The sequence below is a fragment of the Oncorhynchus kisutch genome, linkage group LG1 (genome assembly GCF_002021735.2).
Source record: "Oncorhynchus kisutch isolate 150728-3 linkage group LG1, Okis_V2, whole genome shotgun sequence".
Lineage (NCBI taxonomy): Eukaryota > Metazoa > Chordata > Actinopteri > Salmoniformes > Salmonidae > Oncorhynchus > Oncorhynchus kisutch.
This window is the reverse complement of record NC_034174.2, coordinates 65,856,641-65,877,590: the sequence shown is the minus strand read 5'-3', so window position 1 is coordinate 65,877,590 and position 20,950 is coordinate 65,856,641. Positions and strand designations below refer to the sequence as shown.

General features: G+C 44.9%; 2 protein-coding genes across 2 annotated transcripts; one reads left to right on the top strand and one right to left on the bottom strand.

Annotated features, from left to right (window-relative positions):
- The first annotated feature begins 3,719 nt into the window (after positions 1-3,719).
- LOC109889145 (keratin, type I cytoskeletal 13-like) lies at positions 3,720-7,470 on the top strand. The gene is made up of 7 exons (XM_031830233.1): positions 3,720-4,407; positions 4,834-4,916; positions 5,240-5,396; positions 5,634-5,795; positions 5,940-6,065; positions 6,378-6,598; positions 6,785-7,470. The coding sequence occupies exons 1-7, from the start codon at positions 3,853-3,855 to the stop codon at positions 7,032-7,034; spliced, it is 1,554 nt and encodes a 517-aa protein (XP_031686093.1). The 5' UTR covers positions 3,720-3,852; the 3' UTR covers positions 7,035-7,470.
- A 318-nt stretch (positions 7,471-7,788) lies between these two features.
- LOC109879113 (keratin, type I cytoskeletal 50 kDa-like) lies at positions 7,789-12,152 on the bottom strand. Its single transcript, XM_020471599.2, has 8 exons — positions 12,133-12,152; positions 11,421-11,577; positions 10,331-10,492; positions 9,999-10,043; positions 9,199-9,430; positions 8,878-8,924; positions 8,434-8,491; positions 7,789-8,145 (listed from the first exon to the last, which is right to left on the bottom strand). The coding sequence occupies exons 1-8, from the start codon at positions 12,135-12,137 to the stop codon at positions 8,090-8,092; spliced, it is 762 nt and encodes a 253-aa protein (XP_020327188.2). The 5' UTR covers positions 12,138-12,152; the 3' UTR covers positions 7,789-8,089.
- Between the last annotated feature and the right edge of the window lie 8,798 nt (positions 12,153-20,950).

Below are 20,950 nucleotides of genomic sequence, written 5' to 3'. Positions count from 1 at the left end.
AGGAAAGAGAGAAGGAGAATTAGAGAACGCACACTTAGATTCACACAGGACACCGAATAGGACAGGAGAAGTACTCCAGAAATAACAAACTGACCCTACCCCCCCGACACATAAACTACTGCAGCATAAATACTGGAGGCTGAGACAGGAGGGGTCAGGAGACACTGTGGCCCCATCCGAGGACACCCCCGGACAGGGCCAAACCCAGCCTAAAACCACAAACAGCAAGCAATGCAGGTGTAGAAGCATGGTGGCTAGATAAACTCCCTAGAAAGGCCAAAACCTAGGAAGAAACCTAGAGAGGAACCAGGCTTTGAGGGGTGGCCAGTCCTCTTCTGCCACCATTGTGTCGTCAGCAAACTTGATGAGGGTGTCGGAGTCGTGCGTGGCCATGCAGTCGTGGGTGAACAGGAAGGACAAGAGGGGACTAAGCACACACCCCTGTGGGGCCCCCGTCTTGAGGATCAGTGTGGCGGAGGCCTACCCTCAACACCTTGGGTCGGCCTATCAGGAAATACAGGATCCAGGTGCAGAAGGAGGTGTTCAGTCACAGGTTCCTCGTGGGCTTGGAGGGGACTATGGTGTTGAACGCTGAGCTGTAGTCAATGAACAGCATTCTCACATAGGTATTACTCTTATCTAGGTGGGTGAAATCATAACCATAACCAGCCTTTCAAAACACTTCATGATTACAGATGTGAGTCCTACAGGGCGATAGTCATTGTGGCAGGTAGTCTTAGACTTCTTGGGAACAGGAATGATGGTGGTCAGCTTGAGACATGTGGGGATTAGAGACTGAGACAAGGAGAGGTTGTAAATGGCTGTTCTGCGCATGCTCTGAGAACGTGCCCTGGAATGCTGTCCAGCCTCACGGCCTTGTGAGCGTTTACCTGATTACCGAGATTTCACCAGTCCTCCAGATCTGGGGTGGCCCTCATTCACGGCTCTGTGTTGTTTTTGTAGAAGCGTGCATTAAATTAATTGAGTTCTTCTGGTAGAGAGGCATCATTGGGCAGATCATGGCTGGGACTTCCTTTGTAATCCGTAATGGACTATTGCCCCTGCCACATGCGGTGGGCGGCGGAGTCTATGTAATAGGATTCCAGCTTGTTCCTATATTGTTCTTTTGCTTGTTTGATGGCTCGGTGGAGATCGTAGTGGGACTTTGTATCCTCAGCCGTAGCCTCGGTGTTGGCTGCGATAGCCCTATGTACGGTAAACCTGTTCTTTAGTTTAGCGCCAACCTCTGTGTTAATCCAGGGCTTTTGATTGGGGAAGTGAACCGTCACTGTGGGGACAACGTCGCTGATGTATTTCCTAATGAAGCCATTGATGGAGGTGGTTAGCTTGTCGATGCTATCAGCGGAGTCCTGGAACATATTCCAGTCAGCGCTAGCAAAGCACTCCTGTAACACAGCCTCCGATTCGGAGGACCATTTCTCCATAGAGAGCATCACAGATACTTCCTGGTTGACCTTGTAGATAGGAAGCAGGAATATAGAGTCATTATCTGATTTTCCGAAGGGGGGACGTGAAAGTGCCTTGTATGCTTGCTTGCGGATAGAGTAACAGTGGTCTAGGACTTTATCGCCCCTGGTGGAGAAGGAGATGTGTTGATGGAACGAACCAACCCAGATACAGGTTTCTGGGATTATATTCGTTATTAATTCTCTTCCCCTCCCACCTCCCACAATCCCAGATCCCCAGCCAGCACCGAGATGCCGGTTTCTGAGGGTTTGTAAAAGTCTACTGTAACGATCCTCTTCCTGTGAATGACTGGAACAAGGCTCAGCATGAGACGTGTTCATGATATTTTATTAAAATCAGAACACTAGAACAAAAAACAACAAAGAGGAAAACAAACAGTTCTGTAAGGAAACTAAAAATACAGAAAACAACTACCCACAAAACCCATGTGGGCAAGAGCTACCTAAGTATGGTTCCCAATCTGAGAGAATGATAGACAGCTGTCCCTGATTGAGAACCATACCCGGCCAAAAACAAAGAAATACAAAAACATAGAAAAAAGAACATAGAATGCCCACCCTAGTCACACCCTGGCCTAAACAAAATAGAGAATAAAAGCCTCTCTACAGCCAGGGCGTGACATCTGCAAAGTGCAGGTATAGTCATGAGATGACATTGCACTTTGCCATGTCATATAACACATGGGGTCTTCCAAATGGAAAATGACCCCAAGCATACTTCCAAAGTTGTGGCAAAATGGCTTAAGGACAACAAAGTCAAGGTACTGGAGTGGCCATCACAAAACCCTTACCTCAATGTGTGGGCAGAACTGAAAAAGCGTGTGCGAGCAAGGAGGCCTACAAACCTGACTCAGTTACACCAGCTCTGTCAGGGGGAATGGGCCAAAATTCACCCAACTTATTGTGGGAAGCTTGTGGAAGGCTACCCGAAACATTTGACCTAAGTTAAACAATTTAAAGGCAATGCTTTCAAATACTAATTGAGTGTATGTAAACTTCTGATCCACTGGGAACGTGATGAAAGAAATAAAAGCTGAAATAAATCATTCTCTCTACTATTATTCTGACATTTCACATTCTTAAAATAAAGCGGTGATCCTAGCTAACTGATTAAATGTCAGGAGTTTTGAAAAACTGAGTTTAAATGTATTTGGCTATGGTGTATGTAAACTTCCGACTTCAACTGTACACTGTATATAGTGAAACATCTCCGCCAATGCCACTATAATCCATTCTACTGCAAATCATTAACACGAGGACATAAATGCTGTAATGCTCTTTGGCATTAACCAAATGCAAATCATCTTTTCCACATACTAAATGTCAGACTCAAATGGAAACCTCTGGAGCATGATAGAAATACATCTGCAAGAAATGCTCTGGTTATATGGAAATATGCAAACAAGCGACAGCTTGTTCTTGCATGTTGCAGATGCCAAGTTCCCTTCCAAGGTGTTAAGGGAAAAGAACGGTACTTTAATCCCATCTGAGGTTTCTTTTCCTGGGGTAAGATGCCTGGAGTAATGACTCATCCCATGGGGGCTATATAGTGGTACTTTTGTCGGTCCTGCAGACTCCTACTGTTGATGGAAAATGCATGAAGTTGAGTGAAACTTAATACAATGGTAAACTGAGTACGTGCATAAAAGGAACAATGGACTGTTGCTTTTAGGGAAAAGGACAGGAGATTTTCTTGCAAGACATCAGTGTGTGAGACAAAGACAGGTCTGTTCAGGGAGAATGTTGTCCGGGTGTCAAGCGATAGATCATATTCTACGAAGTGAAGTTTCTTTGCAACTTGTTGTCTTAGTAACATAACAGGTACAGATAAATAGCCATTCTGTGTGTCAATCTATATTATCAGGAAACACGGAAAAGCTCACCTGTCAAAGTTAAACTGTGTGTGTTGACTGATTGACTGACCTACCTGGGGCTAATAGAAGCAGGTGTGTCTGTGCATTCTACCAGACGCTATTTATGGGAGAGGAATTCCATCTGTTTACAGGGTGTGAACTTTTATATGTTTGTGCAGGCAGACACCATATATAGAGCAAGATGGGGGAGGGTGGAGTTGCACAGCAATAGTATATTTTCAATATCCACACATAAAGCACATATCTATCTATCCTCCTCCATCTCCTGCATCCTAGCGTCTGCCCGCAGGGTGTCAAAGTGGGTGGAGGAGTCCTGCCCTGCCCTACATGAGGTAATGCTTACCTGTATTCCTCCCTTCTGCCTCTCCCACCCATGTCCAACTCCCACCCTCCCTCCTTCTGCCCTGTGCAGCATAAAAGAGAACAGTGGCTGGGCCGTGCACCACATTCTCTCTCCTCATCCCAGGCAGGCAGATTCGCTCTCAGCAGCCATGTCCTTCTCCAGATCTAGCATGTCCTACAGCAGCAGCGGCGGTGGAGGCGGAGGTGGCACCATGTCCATGAGGTCTGGAGGTGGAGGTGGAATGGGTATGGGCTCCTCCCGCTTCTCCTCGATGGGTGGTGGTGGTGGAGGTGGAGGAGGCCGAGTCACTGCCATGAGGGCTGGCAGTGTGTATGGAGGAGCAGGAGGCTCTGGGGTGCGCATCTCTAGCTCCTCGTTCGGTTCCGGTGGTGGAGGTGGTGGTGGTGGCGGTTATGGTTTCAGAATGGGAGGGGGCGGCGGCGGTGGCGGTTTTAGTTTTGGCATGGGTGGGGGTGGTGGTGGCGGCGGCGGTGGAGCCGACCTCCATGTGTCGGTCAATGAGAAGGCCACAATGCAGAACCTGAACGACCGCCTGTCCACCTACTTGGAGAAGGTGCGCCTGCTAGAGGCGGCCAACGCCGAGCTGGAGCTGAAGATCCGTCAGTTCGTTGAGAGCAAGACGTCCCCCAGCGCTCGCGACTACTCTGGCTTCTATGCTACTATCGCTGACCTTCAGGACAAGGTATGTGACGTGTCTCCTAGATGGCAAAAGCATTCAATGATGAATGTTATGACTATGAATATTGGACAATGCAAAATTTGATATTTTTTTTATTCAACCAAAATTGATTCAACCAAGATATTGCACCAAAGATAGATGCAAAGACAGTATGCATATTTTTAGCTGCAGCATTGAAAATAAAGCAGATAATTGACGCTATTCCTTCCTCTCTCTTAAGAGCCCCTAGGCGATTGCAAAAGGTGCCATGCTCTACGATCATAACGACCACAGGTTCCCTGTAATGCTTCCATGAGCTCTAATTTACAGTGCAGCTGAAACTCAGAACTAAATGATTACAATGTGGTATCACTGTTTGTGTGTACTGCATATGTGGGAAATTACATGCATACCCCATCCTGAAATGTTTTGCCATCCTCCACCTCTCAGATCCAGGCTGCCACCTGCTTGAACGGAAGCATCTATCTCAGCATCGACAACTCAAAGCTCGCTGCAGACGACTTCAGAACGAAGTAAGTACATCCAACACCATCCACAGATACAGTACACTGCTCGTACATTACATTAACTACATGGAATAACCCCAAATCTGTAAAAACACTCATACTGTTTTTTATTACATTTTGTATTGAATCTACAAAAATAGAAACCAAATGACATTACCCGTCAGCTCCACCATAACCACACCCTCCCAACAGACATATCAGAAGCCTGGTGTTACTTTCTGTTATTTTCCCCAAACTTAATGGAATACTAGAATCTATAACTCCCCTGCTATTCTCACAGAGGAACACAAACAGGCAGTTCTTTGACCTAAGCTCTCTCCATCTCTCAGGTATGAGAACGAGCTGGCCATGCGTCAGTCAGTGGAGGCGGACATCGCCGGGATGAAGAGGATGCTGGATGAGATGACCATGGCCAGATCTGACCTGGAGATGCAGATCGAGGGACTGAAGGAGGAGCTCATCTATCTCAAGAAGAACCATGAGGAGGTGGGTGTGGGCTGATGGGACATATCCATACAGTCCCTTAATGTATTACATCTATTGACCATGTCAACCTGCTATGGGTCTTCACTAGAACACCATTGCTGGCTTTCAAGCACATCTGTATCAAGCAATGGTGTTCAAATGTACAATGAAGACAGAGGTCAGGTCAAGTTGTTACCATCAGGCAGAGGTTAGGCACTTTTTAATTGTTTAAACTCACCCCTATGTTTTTCTCCAAAGGAGCTGCTGGCCATGAGGACTCAGATGACTGGACAGATCAACGTGGAGGTGGACGCAGCACCACAGGAGGACCTGTCCAGAGTCATGGCTGAGATTCGTGAGCAGTACGAGGCCGGTAGTGCCAAGAACCAGCGCGACCTGGAGGCCTGGTTCCAGACCAAGGTAGAACCTTTAGAACCCCTAACCTAACCTATGTTCATGGTGTAGATGTTACCAACTAGAAGTAAAGGAGCGTTGTCACATTCTATCATGAGCTGAAATGTTGGTTTGTTTATTTGATGATTGACCACTTATTGTGTTTTACAGACAGAGACGTTGAACAAAGAGGTGGCGTCCAGCACAGAGGTTCTCCAGACCTCCAAGTCAGAGATTTCGGAGATCCGTCGCACACTGCAGGGCCTGGAGATTGAACTGCAGTCACAGCTCAGCATGGTGAGCTGTAATTACAAACATCTGACCAAGGACCACAGTTTAGGGCACATTACTTACACAACTTTCTGCAATAATCAACATTTGACTCTTCTATCATTCTACCATCCCTCAAGTATCTCACTTTCACCTGGACTCTAACACTATCCCTAAAGTTGTTGTAGCCAGGCACCACTCCATTACTATAGCTAACATCTACCTGCCTTCACATTCAATTACCAGAGCTAACTTTTTCAGTATTACAGTAAAAATTCCAATTTCCAAACCTACTCCCACAGTTTTTGACCCATCATCTCTATCTCTCCCGGCCAATAGAAAGGCTCCCTGGAGAACACACTGGCGGAGACGGAGGGCCGTTACTCCATGCAGCTGGGACGCCTCCAGAGCCAAGTGACCAGTCTGGAGGAGCAGCTAGTGTCTCTCCGCAGCGACATGGAACGCCAGGGCCAGGAGTACAAGATGCTGCTGGACATCAAGACACGCCTGGAGATGGAGATCGCTGAGTACAGGAGGCTGCTGGACGGAGAGGCTAGCGGGTAAGGCAGGATGGAATTGGATGTCTCCCTCAACATTTCACTTTAAAAACAATGCTCATTTGAAATTGACCTTAGTATGACCCATGGTTACTTTTGACATGAATCATCAGCTATGTGATCTTTAATAGATACTTATTATGATCATAGATGCTAACTATGCTCACCATTGGTTTCCCTTCCTCACAGCCTCGGTCTCAGCTCCTCGAAATCTGGCCACAGCTCCTCCAGCTCCCACATCAGCTCGTCTAGCTCCGGCGTCAGCTCCGGCCTAAGCTCCGGCCTCAGCTCCTCCAGCTCTGGCCTCAGCTCCGGCCTCAGCTCCTCCAGCTCCGGCCCCAGCTCATCCACCTCCACCACACGCAAGGTGGTGATCGTCACAGAGGAAATGGTGGATGGCAAGGTTGTCTCCTCAAGTGAAACCAAACACACCTCTTAAGGTCCCACAAACACAGCGAGCACTGCAGTAAGCAACGGGTTAACCCCATACAAATATAATTGCTAGACTGGGTATAGGAAATGAGAGGCCATCACATGGAATATTGCTGCTCCCCAGTGCTTTGTTCATGCAACCTAAAATTCAACGTCATCATAAGATGAAAAATCCCTGTCTTCCTTATCTGTATTATTTGTTTAGGCCAGCTTGGGTTAACTGTAGTTAAAGATGTGCATATCATCCTCCTATTCTTTCTAGAATGGCTAAAACCCCTCAGACACCCATCATGGTACATTGACTTGAATGGGGATTTATTTTCTGGTAATTCTATTTCTATGGTTAACACCTACAGAACAACATATTCTACTACATCTGGATGGAACTCCAACAGAACCCATTGTGAATACAATAAAGATGCTCTGACTTGCTGACACCATCATTCTGTCTTCTGTGTCTTTCAACTTGATGTATCTGATCTGGCATGCTCCTGTACATCTGACTATCATATAGGGTGTCATCTTGTGCACGTGAGGCAAATTCTATGGTCTTGAGAAAGCATATGTGTCAGAATGATCTTGAATAGTGTAATTTATGACATTCACTTCTGCTGAGTTGAGTTTAATAGTTGGCAATATAGAAATGTGAATAGAAGATGTCTGATTGCTAGTGTCACGAACCGGCTCGTAACCAGTTACAAAGAGGGTGTTGCGTTTACGCACTGAAGGTAGGTGAGGAGTCAAACGCAGGAGAGCAGAGATGTCAGTGTAGCGTATATTTTAATCAGGGCAAGTCCAAAAACACAGTACAGTACAATACCCCAAAACAATGGGAAGTAACAGTATTCTCGTAAGGCGCAAAAACACAACGCACCTTACTATAATAACCACACGCGAAATACACTGAGGAAAGCCTCCACAAGCAAGAAGAAAAATGATCCTGCACAAACCTAAGCAGGGAAACAGGGTTAAATATACACACATAAATTAAAGCAAATGAAAACCAGGTGTGAATGAACCAAAGACAAAACAAATGGAAAAGGAAACATGGATCGGTTATGGCTAGTAGGCCGGTGACGCCGACCCCCGAGCACCGAGGGAACAGGGAGAGGAACCACCTTCGGTGGAAGTCATGAGGGAGACAACGTGGAGATAAGGAAAAACAAAAATATATTTATTAACTAAATATTTCTTAACTAAAACTATATACAAGTAACAATGGTGCGTGTAGTCAGTATTCAGTAGTGTAAGTGAGTGGTTGCATGCATAGATGGTGAAAATGAGGGGTGTTGAGAGGTGCCAAAACAAACAAACCACAAAATGCCACAACCAAAAATAACAGTGTGTCTGGGTGGAGAGAGTCTCCTCAATGAATGGGGAAAGGTGTACTTATCCCCGGGACACACCTGAGCCCAGGTGCGTCCCACCTCGCTGACGACCCTCCCGGCTCCGCCCCCTGACATCCTACCAAGGAAAACAAAAGAGAAAGAATTTGGCAGACAGAGTGGCAGGGCCGCCACACTGGCTGTCGGCAAAATTACATCATTCTATCTCTATTAATCAAACTCTCAGTTTTTCAAGCATTAGATTCAGAGTTATATACTGTATGGAGAGTGTTTGTGGAGTCAACTCTGGTGCTGGACACCATGTTTTGGTGGAAAGATGTCGAATTGAAATCAAGTCATATGAAATGAGAACACAAAATGTATCTGCTATGACATCCATACTCACAGATTCATATAGTCAGTCTATTATAAAGCATTCATATCTCTGAAACAAGTGAAACCACACAGCCCATTCTCATTCAACCACATAATCTTTATTGATGGTTCTGTTAACAGAACCATCACCTTTCCATCCACAATGGTCTGGGTCACGGTGATCATCTTGGTAACCCCTGTGGAGTCAAAATGGACATGGAGTAAATCTCATTGCAACACTCATACTGAGCACTTTAAAGCATACTTTTAGAATAATTTTTGTTTCTTCATATCTTCTTCATTAGTCCACTTTTGATACAGTCCAAAATAATTGTCAACTTCCGAGATTTGAAGATACAGTATTTTGCTTTTAGCTTAAAATCAAGCAAGACCAAGTCTCATCAGTCTCATGATGATGCATTTGGCAAGAAGTCTACAAAGGCTTATTGCCCGCTGTATACAATGGCTTACCTTGGGTGGAACTGTCGTCCTCTCCGTCCAGCAGCCTCCTGTTCTCTGCAATCTCCAGCTCCAGCCGGGTCTTGAGGTTCAGAAACATGTCGTACTCCTGCTTGTTGTGGGCGATGTTGGCGTGGAGCTGGGAGAGCTGGAGCTCCAGGCTAGTCACCATGCTCTGGAGCCCTGCCAGCTGAGCAGAGTAGCGTTTCTGGGTGTCTGCCAGCGTGGCCTCCAGGGAGAATTTCTATCGGGGGAGGAGGGAGTGGAAGGGATGAGTGGGTGAAGAGTGAAGTAGCACCAAGACACTGATCTTGGGTTAGTTTTGCATTTCTCCCCAGTAATGGTTAAGTTTACGATTGGGGGAGGGGAAGCTGATCCTAGATCTTTACTTAGGGAAAACTTCCCCCTGGAGCAGACTAGTTAGTATACTGGTGCCTTGTCCAATGATATGCTACCACAGTATGTGATACTGTTGCACAAGTTTTGCTTCTGTTCGCGGGGGATAGAGTGGGTGCCCTCTCCAATGCACTACACACATGGATAATATTCGATTATTGTATAACTCTGTTGCACAAAACTGTGTGAGAGGTTGTGAATCTGGTGCTCCAATAGACTACACACCCAGAAAAATGTTTGGTCAAGTCCAGACATGGGGTGGGCATGTTGCCAAGTTCAAAATGTCAGTAAGGTATTTATGGGTGTCAGAATAACGACATGCAGAGAGACCTGGCATACATGCTATCACCCATGCCTGGGTTTTTATGGCGCGCGCGTGTGTGTATGTGTCCTTCGGACTCTGTGAGGCGGCTCACCAGCTGCTCATTGTTTGTCATGACTTCAATCTCCACTGTGGCCAGCTACACAGGTTAAAAGAAATAGCATTAGTCAACACAGTTTACCTCAGAGCCAACTCATTCAGTCTCTAAATTGATTTCCATGCATCAATAGATCATTGACCTCATCCTATACAGAGAATATACTTTCTTCATGCTTTAAACATGTTTTTTTAATTGACACTTCAAATGTAAATATTTTTAGGGCAGCTGAATTTCATTATTCTTATGAAGAAAAAAACACCTTTAGAGAATAACTCTTTTAGATAAATGACTTCATATAGTAAAGATATCTTGGTCATTCAGCTCACCTTGCCCTGGTACCAGGCTTCTAGCTCTTTGCGGTTCTTGATGGCCACAGACTCGTAGTGCTTCCTAATCTCGGTCATCGCTGCGTTCAGGTCCTGGGATGGGGCAGCATCCACTGATACATTCACCTGGCCGCCCACGTGGGTCTTCACCAGGGCAATCTCCTGTAGGTCAAAGGTCAGAGGGCGTAACCTCAGGTAGTAACCATAACAACCAACCGTAGCTTGACTGCGATTAAACAGGTCTCAATGTTTTAGATCTGAGTATTTGCTATTACAGTGCAGCACCACACGTGTGACTACATGTTTTTCAACCAGAGGACTTTTAACCTAATGGACTAAGCTATTGTCAACTAATCTAATGTCTCCTACTGGTCAATATATTACCCATTATTCACCATACATGAACTGTTATGTGTGAATTTGTGCATGTAAAAGTCACACAAAGGGTAATAGTGAGTTAATGGAAGAAAGTAAGAATACTAGGAAGTGTGAGGAGGGGGAGAGGAACTGTGTTGTAAAAAAAAACACCCATCCATCTGTGTAAAGGAAATCCTGGTGTGATATCAGCAGTGGTTAGGTAGATTTCATATTTGTGTACTGAACATTAACTGCTCCAATAACACCCCATACAAAACAGGGCTAAGTACTCCTTAGTGGCCAATGATATCCTTCCGCCTAGCAACTGTCATGTGGATGCCGGCTGAAGTGAGTTTTTTGCTGCTGTAAGTGGAATGAAATACATATAGGGTCCATTGTATATCATCACTGAACACTAAGCAAATAAACAATATATTGTTCTAGTATTGTTTGCACTATTAGGTCAGTATTACCAAGTAAACATATGCATGTCATTCCTATTCAGATTCACTAGCACAAACATATCTGTTATACTGTAGGTGTGGCTGTGAGGAGGGAGGTGAAAACGTGTTGGCGTTGGTGGCCATCAAAGATAAGAAGGTATAGCATTTTGTTAGATTGGTGTTGCTAACGCTTTGTGGTTTTGAATGGGTGTACTGTGAAAAACAGCTCCCCTGTGCTAACCAATGTGGTTGTACTGTGAATAACTGTTGGCCCGGGAACAATCCGTTACCACCTGGTGGCTCCTCTTAAGCATGATGAGCTCGTCCTTCAGACCCTCGTAATGCATCTCCAGGTCAGAGCGGCCCAGGTTCATGTCATCCAGGACCCTCCTCAGACCACTGATGTCTGCCTCCACTGCCATCCTCATGGCCTGCTCTTTCGCATACCTGAGGTATGCTAAGGTCATGCTAAGGTCACACAGGCTACCAATATGTTTTAAGATTGTAGTCTTTTGCTTTGTCTATGGAGTAGGGATGGCTTGACACAGGCAGTGTCTGAACACACATACTAGCGTACTAAATAGTGTGCAAAAAATAAATGAAATTTGAAAATAGTAATCCAAATGCATCATCTAATGTGCGAATGCATTGACTCCCACCACTCTTTCATTTTGGTACAGCGTGTCAATTAATCTGTTGTCAAACACGTGAGTCGGAAAAGACAAGTGAATTCTACTACAGGTAGATCAAACGCCAAAATTAGTATGCAGTTTAAGTATGTAATACGCTAGCTAGTGTGGGTAATCAGACACGACCATTGATCAGTTTTGCCTTTTCCTCACTAATAGTTATGGATAAGATTTAGCTTGGGAAGGCTGATTATGGTTCTGTATCTAAAAGGGTAACTTCGACTCAGAGTGTGTTGTATAAAGCCTTGAGTGAAAGACAAAGGTTTTATATGAATAGTGTGTCATGATTCATAGTCGTTTAGTAGCCCCTTACTTCATCTTGAAGTCCTCAGAAGCAAGCTTGGCATTGTCAATGTCCAGCACAGTCTTGGTATTGGACCTGGATGCCAAATGGATCTGGATGACTGTGACCTGCAGCAGGAATAACAAAAATGTAACTTGGGCTGTGTCCCTTTTCCCTATATAGTGCATTACTTGTGACCAGGACCCATAGGCTTCTGGTCAAAATTAGGGCACATTTTAGGTAATATCATGCCATTTGCGACTCAGATTTGGTGGTATGAAGTTGTAGTTAATGACATTATTTTAGTACGTAACCTGCATTGGCCTTCAAGGAACAGAACAAAAACGTCTTCTGCCAGAATTCCTTTTGGCTGAAACACCCTCATCCAATCTCACACACATTTCCCTCCTCACCCCCATAGAGAGGAACAGATGCAATAACTAACTGCCTGTACACAGAAGAGCCAGCAAATAAATCAACAGAGATGATGGAGTAGGTGCTAATGGGAATAAGTTAACATTGTCAGCTGTCAAACATCCCTAATTCTAACACACACGGAGTCACAAATGTAATCCGTGGAGTCACAAATGTAATCAGTGGAGTCACAAATGTAATCCGCGGAGTCCCAAATGTAATCCGTGGAGTCAAAAATGTAATCCATGGTGTCACAAGTGTTGTCACATTCATAAAAACATATTTTACCACTGTTGTGTTTGCAAAGCAAGAAATGTGTTTGTAATATGTTCTGTGTTAACCAGAAAAAACCTGTCTTGCAGGTGGTGCTATTTTAAATGAATCATAAAACAACCAAATAGTTGTTGCTGTTTGTAATGATATAATGATGTAATGATGTAATTATGTTATATAATTATCAGGAAGCCTAATTAGCCTGTTATTCAACCACCACTTAAATCTAGATGTAATACTTATTTCCGTAGCCTAATTACTATTACAATATCCTATTTCTAAACAGGTTGAACTACACTTAAGCAATAAGGCCAGCGGGGTTTTGGTATATGGCCAAAATGACACCGTGGTACGGTATGCTGGTTGAAGTCGGAAGGTTTCATACACCTTAGCCAAATACGTTTTTAAACTCAGTGTTTCACAATTCCTGACGTTTAATCCTAGTAAAAATTCCCTGTCTTAGGCCAGTTAGGATCACCTCTTTATTTTAAGAATGTGAAATGTCAGAATAATAGTAGAGAGAATGATTTATTTCAGCTTTTATTTCACATTCCCAGTCGGTCAGAAGTTTACATACACTCAATTAGTATTTGGTATCATTGCCTTTAAAGTGTTAAACTTGGGCCAAATGTTTCGGGTAGCCTTCAACAAGCTTCCCACAATAAGTTGGGTGAATTTTGGTCCATTCCTCCTGACAGAGCTGGTGTAACTGAGTCAGGTTTGTTGGCCTCCTTGCTCGCACATGCTTTTTCAGTTCTGCCCACAAATCTCCTATGGGATTGAGGTCAGGGCTTTGTGATGGCCACTCCAATACCTTGACTTTGTTGTCCTTAAGCCATTTTGCCACAACTTTGGAAGTATGCTTGGGATCATTGTCCATTTGGAAGACCTCATTTGCGACCAAGCTTTAACTTCCTGACTGATGTCTTGAGATGTTGCTTCAATATATCCACATAATTTTTCTCCTCATGATGCCATCTATTTTGTGAAATGCACCAGTCCCTCCTGCAGCAAAGCAACCCCACAACATGATGCTGCCACCCCCGTGCTTCACGGTTGGGATGTTGTTCTTCGGCTTGCAAACCTCCCATGGTGTTTATACTTGCGTACTATTGTTTGTACAGATGAAAGTGGTACCTTCAGGCATTTGGAAATTGCTCCCATGGATGAACCAGACTTGTGGAGGTCTACACAAAAAATACTGAGGTCTTGGCTATTTTCTTTTGATTTTCCCATGATGTCAAGAACAGAGGCACTGAGTTTGAAGGTAGGCCTTGAAATACATCCACAAGGACATCTCCAATTGACTCAAATGATGTCAATTAGCCTGCCAGAAGCTTCTAAAGCCATGACATACTTTTCTGGAATTGTCTAAGCTTTGTAAAGGCACAGTCAACTTAGTATATGTAAACTTCTGTCCCACTGGAACTGCGATACAGTGAATTATAAGTGAAATAATCTGTCTGTAAACAATTGTTTGAAAAATTATGCACAAAGTATGTGTCCTAACCGACTTGCCAAAACTATAGTTTGTTACCAAGAAATTTGTGGAGTGGTTGAAAAGCAAGTTTTAATGACTCCAACCTAAGTGTATGTAAATTTCCGACATCAACTGTATACCACCAGTGGCGTTTTCAACATGTAAATCTTGGTGGGGCAAACTCAAAACAAATGTTGTAGATGCATACCAGCAAAGACACTACACAACACAGCACTAAACAATACATTAACTGCACTATAACGGTGCCCACAAACCTACATAAAGCTGTCCTGACAGCAGAGCTTTCTTTTCAGCACCATGGAGTGAATCCTGACCACTGCTACACCTGGCTATCAGCAGAGCCTTGTCTGGCAGCAAAACAGTTCATTCAGCCTCATTTACTGCCTTTAAAAAACATAGTTGATATGGATGACTTGCTTAAACAAATGTGCTTTCTCCTGACAATTGATATGTACAAGCTATGGCATAAGGGGAAGACGAGCGCATAAGAGGCAATCTGTCATTTTCAATAAGACATTAATGAGCGAGCTAGGATGGACGCAGTCAATATAACTATTTGCACTTTTGAAATGTACAGTGACAGAATTCAGAACATGGGCTATTCTTACAGTATTCTCCCTGTACACTTAGTCAGAACCGTAGGATAAATAAAGGGAGCATATAAGCAGACAATGAAAGCGCTTACAATATTCAATGTTTACATTTCTCTAAAAGCTATAGGCTACATGTGCACCACCAAGTAAGAACAGTAGGCTAAATTATGAGGGGAAAGGGGACCAACTTATTAGGGTAGTAACAGCTTACAACACAACATACACTTAGTATTACTTTCTTAACTACAGTATACATATCCCCCTGGCATAATACATAGTTTATGCAGCAGCAAACAGTAAATTTGACTCTGTGCTCACTGTGCTCTGTAGTCAAGTGCTGTGATCACTTGAACAGGAAGGTAGTGCGGAAGGTCCTTCTTGTGGGGATATTTTGTCATCAAACTTTGTCATCAAATTCTGTCGTTCTCTGGATTTATGGCGCTTTCAAGACACCTGGGAACTTGGAAAAAAATAACGTTGATTCATGATGTCAGTGATCTTCAGGTCGGAGATCTAGAAAGAGGCCAGAGTTCCCGACTTGGAATTCCGAGTTGGATGACCATTCAAAACATATTTTTCCAGTCTGAGCTCATTTTCATTGCAATCTTTGCAGTTAGCCACTGATTCTTTCCAAACCACTCATTGTTGAATTTGCAAATTCCAACTTGTTGTGTAATGTTGATGTGAAATGACCAATGAGCACTCATACGTTTTATCTATAATTTCTATTCATATGACACGGATTGAAAGTAAAGGATTTGCTGGTAGATTGTCGACGTGATTCATGATGATGACTAGCTTAATAGCTAAGATTTATTTTGAAAGTATGATGTTGACACGACCAGTCCAATCAAAGCCACGGTAGATATTTAATTATTATTATTTTTTTATTTTTTTTATTTTATTTTTTTATTTCACCTTTATTTAACCAGGTAGGCTAGTTGAGAACAAGTTCTCATTTGCAACTGCGACCTGGCCAAGATAAAGCATAGCAGTGTGAACAGACAACACAGAGTTACACATGGAGTAAACAATTAACAAGTCAATAACACAGTAGAAAAAAAAGAGAGTCTATATACATTGTGTGCAAAAGGCAGGAGGAGGTAGGCGAATGATTACAATTTTGCAGATTAACACTGGAGTGATAAATGATCAGATGGTCATGTACAGGTAGAGATATTGGTGTGCAAAAGAGCAGAAAAGTAAATAAATAAAAACAGTATGGGGATGAGGTAGGTAAAAATGGGTGGGCTATTTACCGATAGACTATGTACAGCTGCAGCGATCGGTTAGCTGCTCAGATAGCAGATGTTTGAAGTTGGTGAGGGAGATAAAAGTCTCCAACTTCAGCGATTTTTGCAATTCGTTCCAGTCACAGGCAGCAGAGAACTGGAACAAAAGGCGGCCAAATGAGGTGTTGGCTTTAGGGATGATCAGTGAGATACACCTGCTGGAGCGCGTGCTACGGATGGGTGTTGCCATCGTGACCAGTGAACTGAGATAAGGCGGAGCTTTACCTAGCATGGACTTGTAGATGACCTGGAGCCAGTGGGTCTGGCGACGAATATGTAGCGAGGGCCAGCCGCTTGTAGAGCATACAAGTCGCAGTGGTGGGTGGTATAAGGTGCTTTAGTAACAAAACGGATGGCACTGGGATAAACTGCATCCAGTTTGCTGAGTAGAGTGTTGGAAGCAATTTTGTAGATGACATCGCCGAAGTCAAGGATCGGTAGGATAGTCAGTTTTACTAGGGTAAGTTTGGCGGCGTGAGTGAAGGAGGCTTTGTTGCGGAGTAGAAAGCCAACTCTTGATTTGATTCTCGATTGGAGATGTTTGATATGAGTCTGGAAGGAGAGTTTACAGTCTAGCCAGACACCTAGGTACTTATAGATGTCCACATATTCAAGGTTGGAACCTCCAGGGTGGTGATGCTGGTCAGGCGTGCGGGTGCAGGCAGCGAACGGTTGAAAAGCATGCATTTGGTTTTACTAGCGTTTAAGAGCAGTTGGAGGCCACGGAAGGAGTGTTGTATGGCATTGAAGCTCGTTTGGAGGTTAGATAGCACAGTGTCCAAGGACGGGCCGGAAGTATATAGAATGGTGTCGTCTGCGTAGAGGTGGATCAGGGAATCGCCCGCAGCAAGAGCAACATCATTGATATATACAGAGAAAAGAGTCGGCCCGAGGATTGAACCCTGTGGCACCCCCATAGAGACTGCCAGAGGACCGGACAGCATGCCCTCCGATTTGACACACTGAACTCTGTCTGCAAAGTAATTGGTGAACCAGGCAATGCAGTCATCCGAAAAACCGAGGCTACTGAGTCTGCCGATAAGAATATGGTGATTGACAGAGTCGAAAGCCTTGGCAAGGTCGATGAAGACGGCTGCACAGTACTGACTTTTATCGATGGCGGTTATGATATCGTTTAGTACCTTGAGCGTGGCTGAGGTGCACCCGTGACCGGCTCGGAAACCAGATTGCACAGCGGAGAAGGTACGGTGGGATTCGAGATGGTCAGTGACCTGTTTGTTGACTTGGCTTTCGAAGACCTTAGATAGGCAGGGCAGGATGGATATAGGTCTGTAACAGTTTGGGTCCATGGTGTCTCCCCCTTTGAAGAGGGGGATGACTGCGGCAGCTTTCCAATCCTTGGGGATCTCAGACGATATGAAAGAGAGGTTGAACAGGCTGGTAATAGGGGTTGCGACAATGGCGGCGGATAGTTTCAGAAATAGAGGGTTCAGATTGTCAAGCCCAGCTGATTTGTATGGGTCCAGGTTTTGCAGCTCTTTGAGAACATCTGCTATCTGGATTTGGGTAAAGGAGAACCTGGAGAGGCTTGGGCGAGTAGCTGCGGGGGGGGCGGAGCTGTTGGCCGAGGTTGGAGTAGCCAGGCGGAAGGCATGGCCAGCTGTTGAGAAATGCTTGTTGAAGTTTTCAATAATCATGGATTTATCGGTGGTGACCGTGTTACCTAGCCTCAGTGCAGTGGGCAGCTGGGAGGAGGTGCTCTTGTTCTCCAACTTTTTGGAGTTGGAGCTACAGGATGCAAACTTCTGCCTGAAGAAGCTGGCCTTAGCTTTCCTGACTGACTGCGTGTATTGGTTCCTGACTTCCCTGAACAGTTGCATATCGCGGGGACTATTCGATGCTATTGCAGTCCGCCACAGGATATTTTTGTGCTGGTCGAGGGCAGTCAGGTCTGGAGTGAACCAAGGGCTATATCTGTTCTTAGTTCTGCATTTTTTGAACGGAGCATGCTTATCTAAAATGGTGAGGAAGTTACTTTTAAAGAATGACCAGGCATCCTCAACTGACGGGATGAGGTCAATGTCCTTCCAGGATACCCGGGCCAGGTCGATTAGAAAGGCCTGCTCACAGAAGTGTTTTAGGGAGCGTTTGACAGTGATGAGGGGTGGTTGTTTGACTGCGGCTCCGTAGCGGATACAGGCAATGAGGCAGTGATCGCTGAGATCCTGGTTGAAGACAGCGGAGGTGTATTTGGAGGGCCAGTTGGTCAGGATGACGTCTATGAGGGTGCCCTTGTTTACAGATTTAGGGTTGTACCTGGTGGGTTCCTTGATGATTTGTGTGAGATTGAGGGCATCTAGCTTAGATTGTAGGACTGCCGGGGTGTTAAGCATATCATCCCAGTTTAGGTCACCTAACAGAACAAACTCTGAAGCTAGATGGGGGGCGATCAATTCACAAATGGTGTCCAGGGCACAGCTGGGAGCTGGGGGGGGGGGGGTTGGTAGCAGGCGGCAACAGTGAGAGACTTATTTCTGGAGAGAGTAATTTTCAAAATTAGTAGTTCGAACTGTTTGGGTATGGACCTGGAAAGTATGACATTACTTTGCAGGCTATCTCTGCAGTAAACTGCAACTCCTCCCCCTTTGGCAGTTCTATCTTGACGGAAAATGTTGTAGTTGGGTATGGAAATCTCAGAATTTTTGGTGGCCTTCCTGAGCCAGGATTTAGACACGGCAAGGACATCAGGGTTAGCAGAGTGTGCTAAAGCAGTGAGTAAAACAAACTTAGGGAGGAGGCTTCTGATGTTGACATGCATGAAACCAAGGCTTTTTCGATCACAGAAGTCAACAAATGAGGGTGCCTGGGGACATGCAGGGCCTGGGTTTACCTCCACATCACCCGCGGAACAGAGGAGGAGTAGAATGAGGGTGCGGCTAAAGGCTATCAAAACTGGTCGCCTAGAGCGTTGGGGACAGAGAATAAAAGGAGCAGATTTCTGGGCATGGTAGAATATATTCAGGGCATAATGCGCAGACAGGGGTATGGTGGGGTGCGGGTGCAGCGGAGGTAAGCCCAGGCACTGGGTGATGATGAGAGAGGTTGTATCTCTGGACATGCTGGTTGTAATGAGTGAGGTCACCGCATGTGTGGGAGGTGGGACAAAGGAGGTATCAGGGGTATGAAGAGTGGAACTAGGGGCTCCATTGTAAACTAAAACAATTATAACTAACCTGAACAACAGTATACAAGGCATATTGACATTTGAGAGAGACATACAGCGAGGCATACAGTAATCACAGGTGTTGAATTGGGAGAGCTAGCTAAAACAGTAGCTAAAACAGTAGGTGAGACAACAACAGCTAATCAGCTAGCACAACAACAGCAGGTAAAATGGGGTTGACTAGGCAGGGAGGGTCGGATTAACTACACACCGAGCCTGAGTGCAGCTGGGGCCGACAGATAAAACATAAACAAGCAGAATGGAGTACCGTGATTAATGGACAGTCCAGCATGCATCAGCTATGTAGCCAAGTGATCAGTGTCCAGGAGGCAGCGGTGGATGGGGCAGGGAAGCTGGACTGGTGAGTACAATGACTAAATAGCTTGTAGCTAGTTAGCTGGTTAGTTTCTGGAGGTTCTTGAGTGTGTTCTAAAAGTTAAAAAATAATAGCGATTCCGTATCACATTGGGTGAGGCAGGTTACCGGAAGGTATAAACAAATTAAAAATCTAAAAGAGATTGAAAGTAAATATGGGTCCAGTGAGTGTTTGGGACGCGGCGATTCAGACGGTTAGCAGGCCTGTGCTAACAAGCTAACAGTTAGTAGGCCAGGGCTAAACAAGTTAGCAGTTAGCGGACCGGGGCTAAACAAGCTAGCAGTTAGCGGACCGGGGCTAAACAAGCTAGCAGTTAGCAGGCCGAATTAGCAAGCAAGGAAAAAAAGAGGAAGTTAGCCTTTGGGGGGGGGGGGCGTCACGATGGGGTGAGTCTGTTTATGCCTCTTCATGCGGTGACATCGATAGACCGGTCGTGGGTCCGGATATTGTAGCCCAGGAGTATGCTTCGGTGGTAGCACAGGAGCTCTGGCCAGGCTAGCTTCAAGCTAAGTGGGTGGAAACGCTAGCCAGGAGTAATAATCCGGGGTTGCGGTTAGCTAGTTAGCTAGTTGTGAAGATCCAGTTGAAAATGTTCCGTTTGCGGTGGGAATCCGGTGGGAATCCGGGGATAAAAAATAATAATAGGTCCGTTATGCTCTGGATAGAGTCGCGTTGTTCGAACTGGTGAGAGCTTTCCGAGCTAAAGGTTAGCTGATGACCGGTTAGCTGAAGACCGCTAGCAATGGTTTGCTGACTGATAGCTGGTAGTTAGCTGGCTAGCTTCAGTTGAGGGGATCCGGATCCGAAGTAAATATAAATACTTCAGAAAAAATAGCAACATGGGTGAGGCGGGTTGCAGGAGAGTATTTGGAAGTTGAGGTTTAGCAAAATGTTTTAAAAGATATGCGAAGAAAAATATGTACAAAAAAAAAAAAAAAGATATATACGATATATACGAGGGACACAACACGACAAGATGTCCGACTGCTACGCCATCTTGGAGAATCTTAACCTTTATTTAACTAGGCAAGTCAATTAAGAATAACTTCTTATTTACAATGACGGCCTACCGGGGAACAGTGGATTAACGACAGATTTTTACCTTGTCAGCTCAGAGATTCGATCCCGCAACCTTTTGGTAACTGGCTCAACTCTCTAACCACTAGGCTACCTGCCGCCCCACCGAGCCACTGCCTGTCCACCCGGCTATCATCC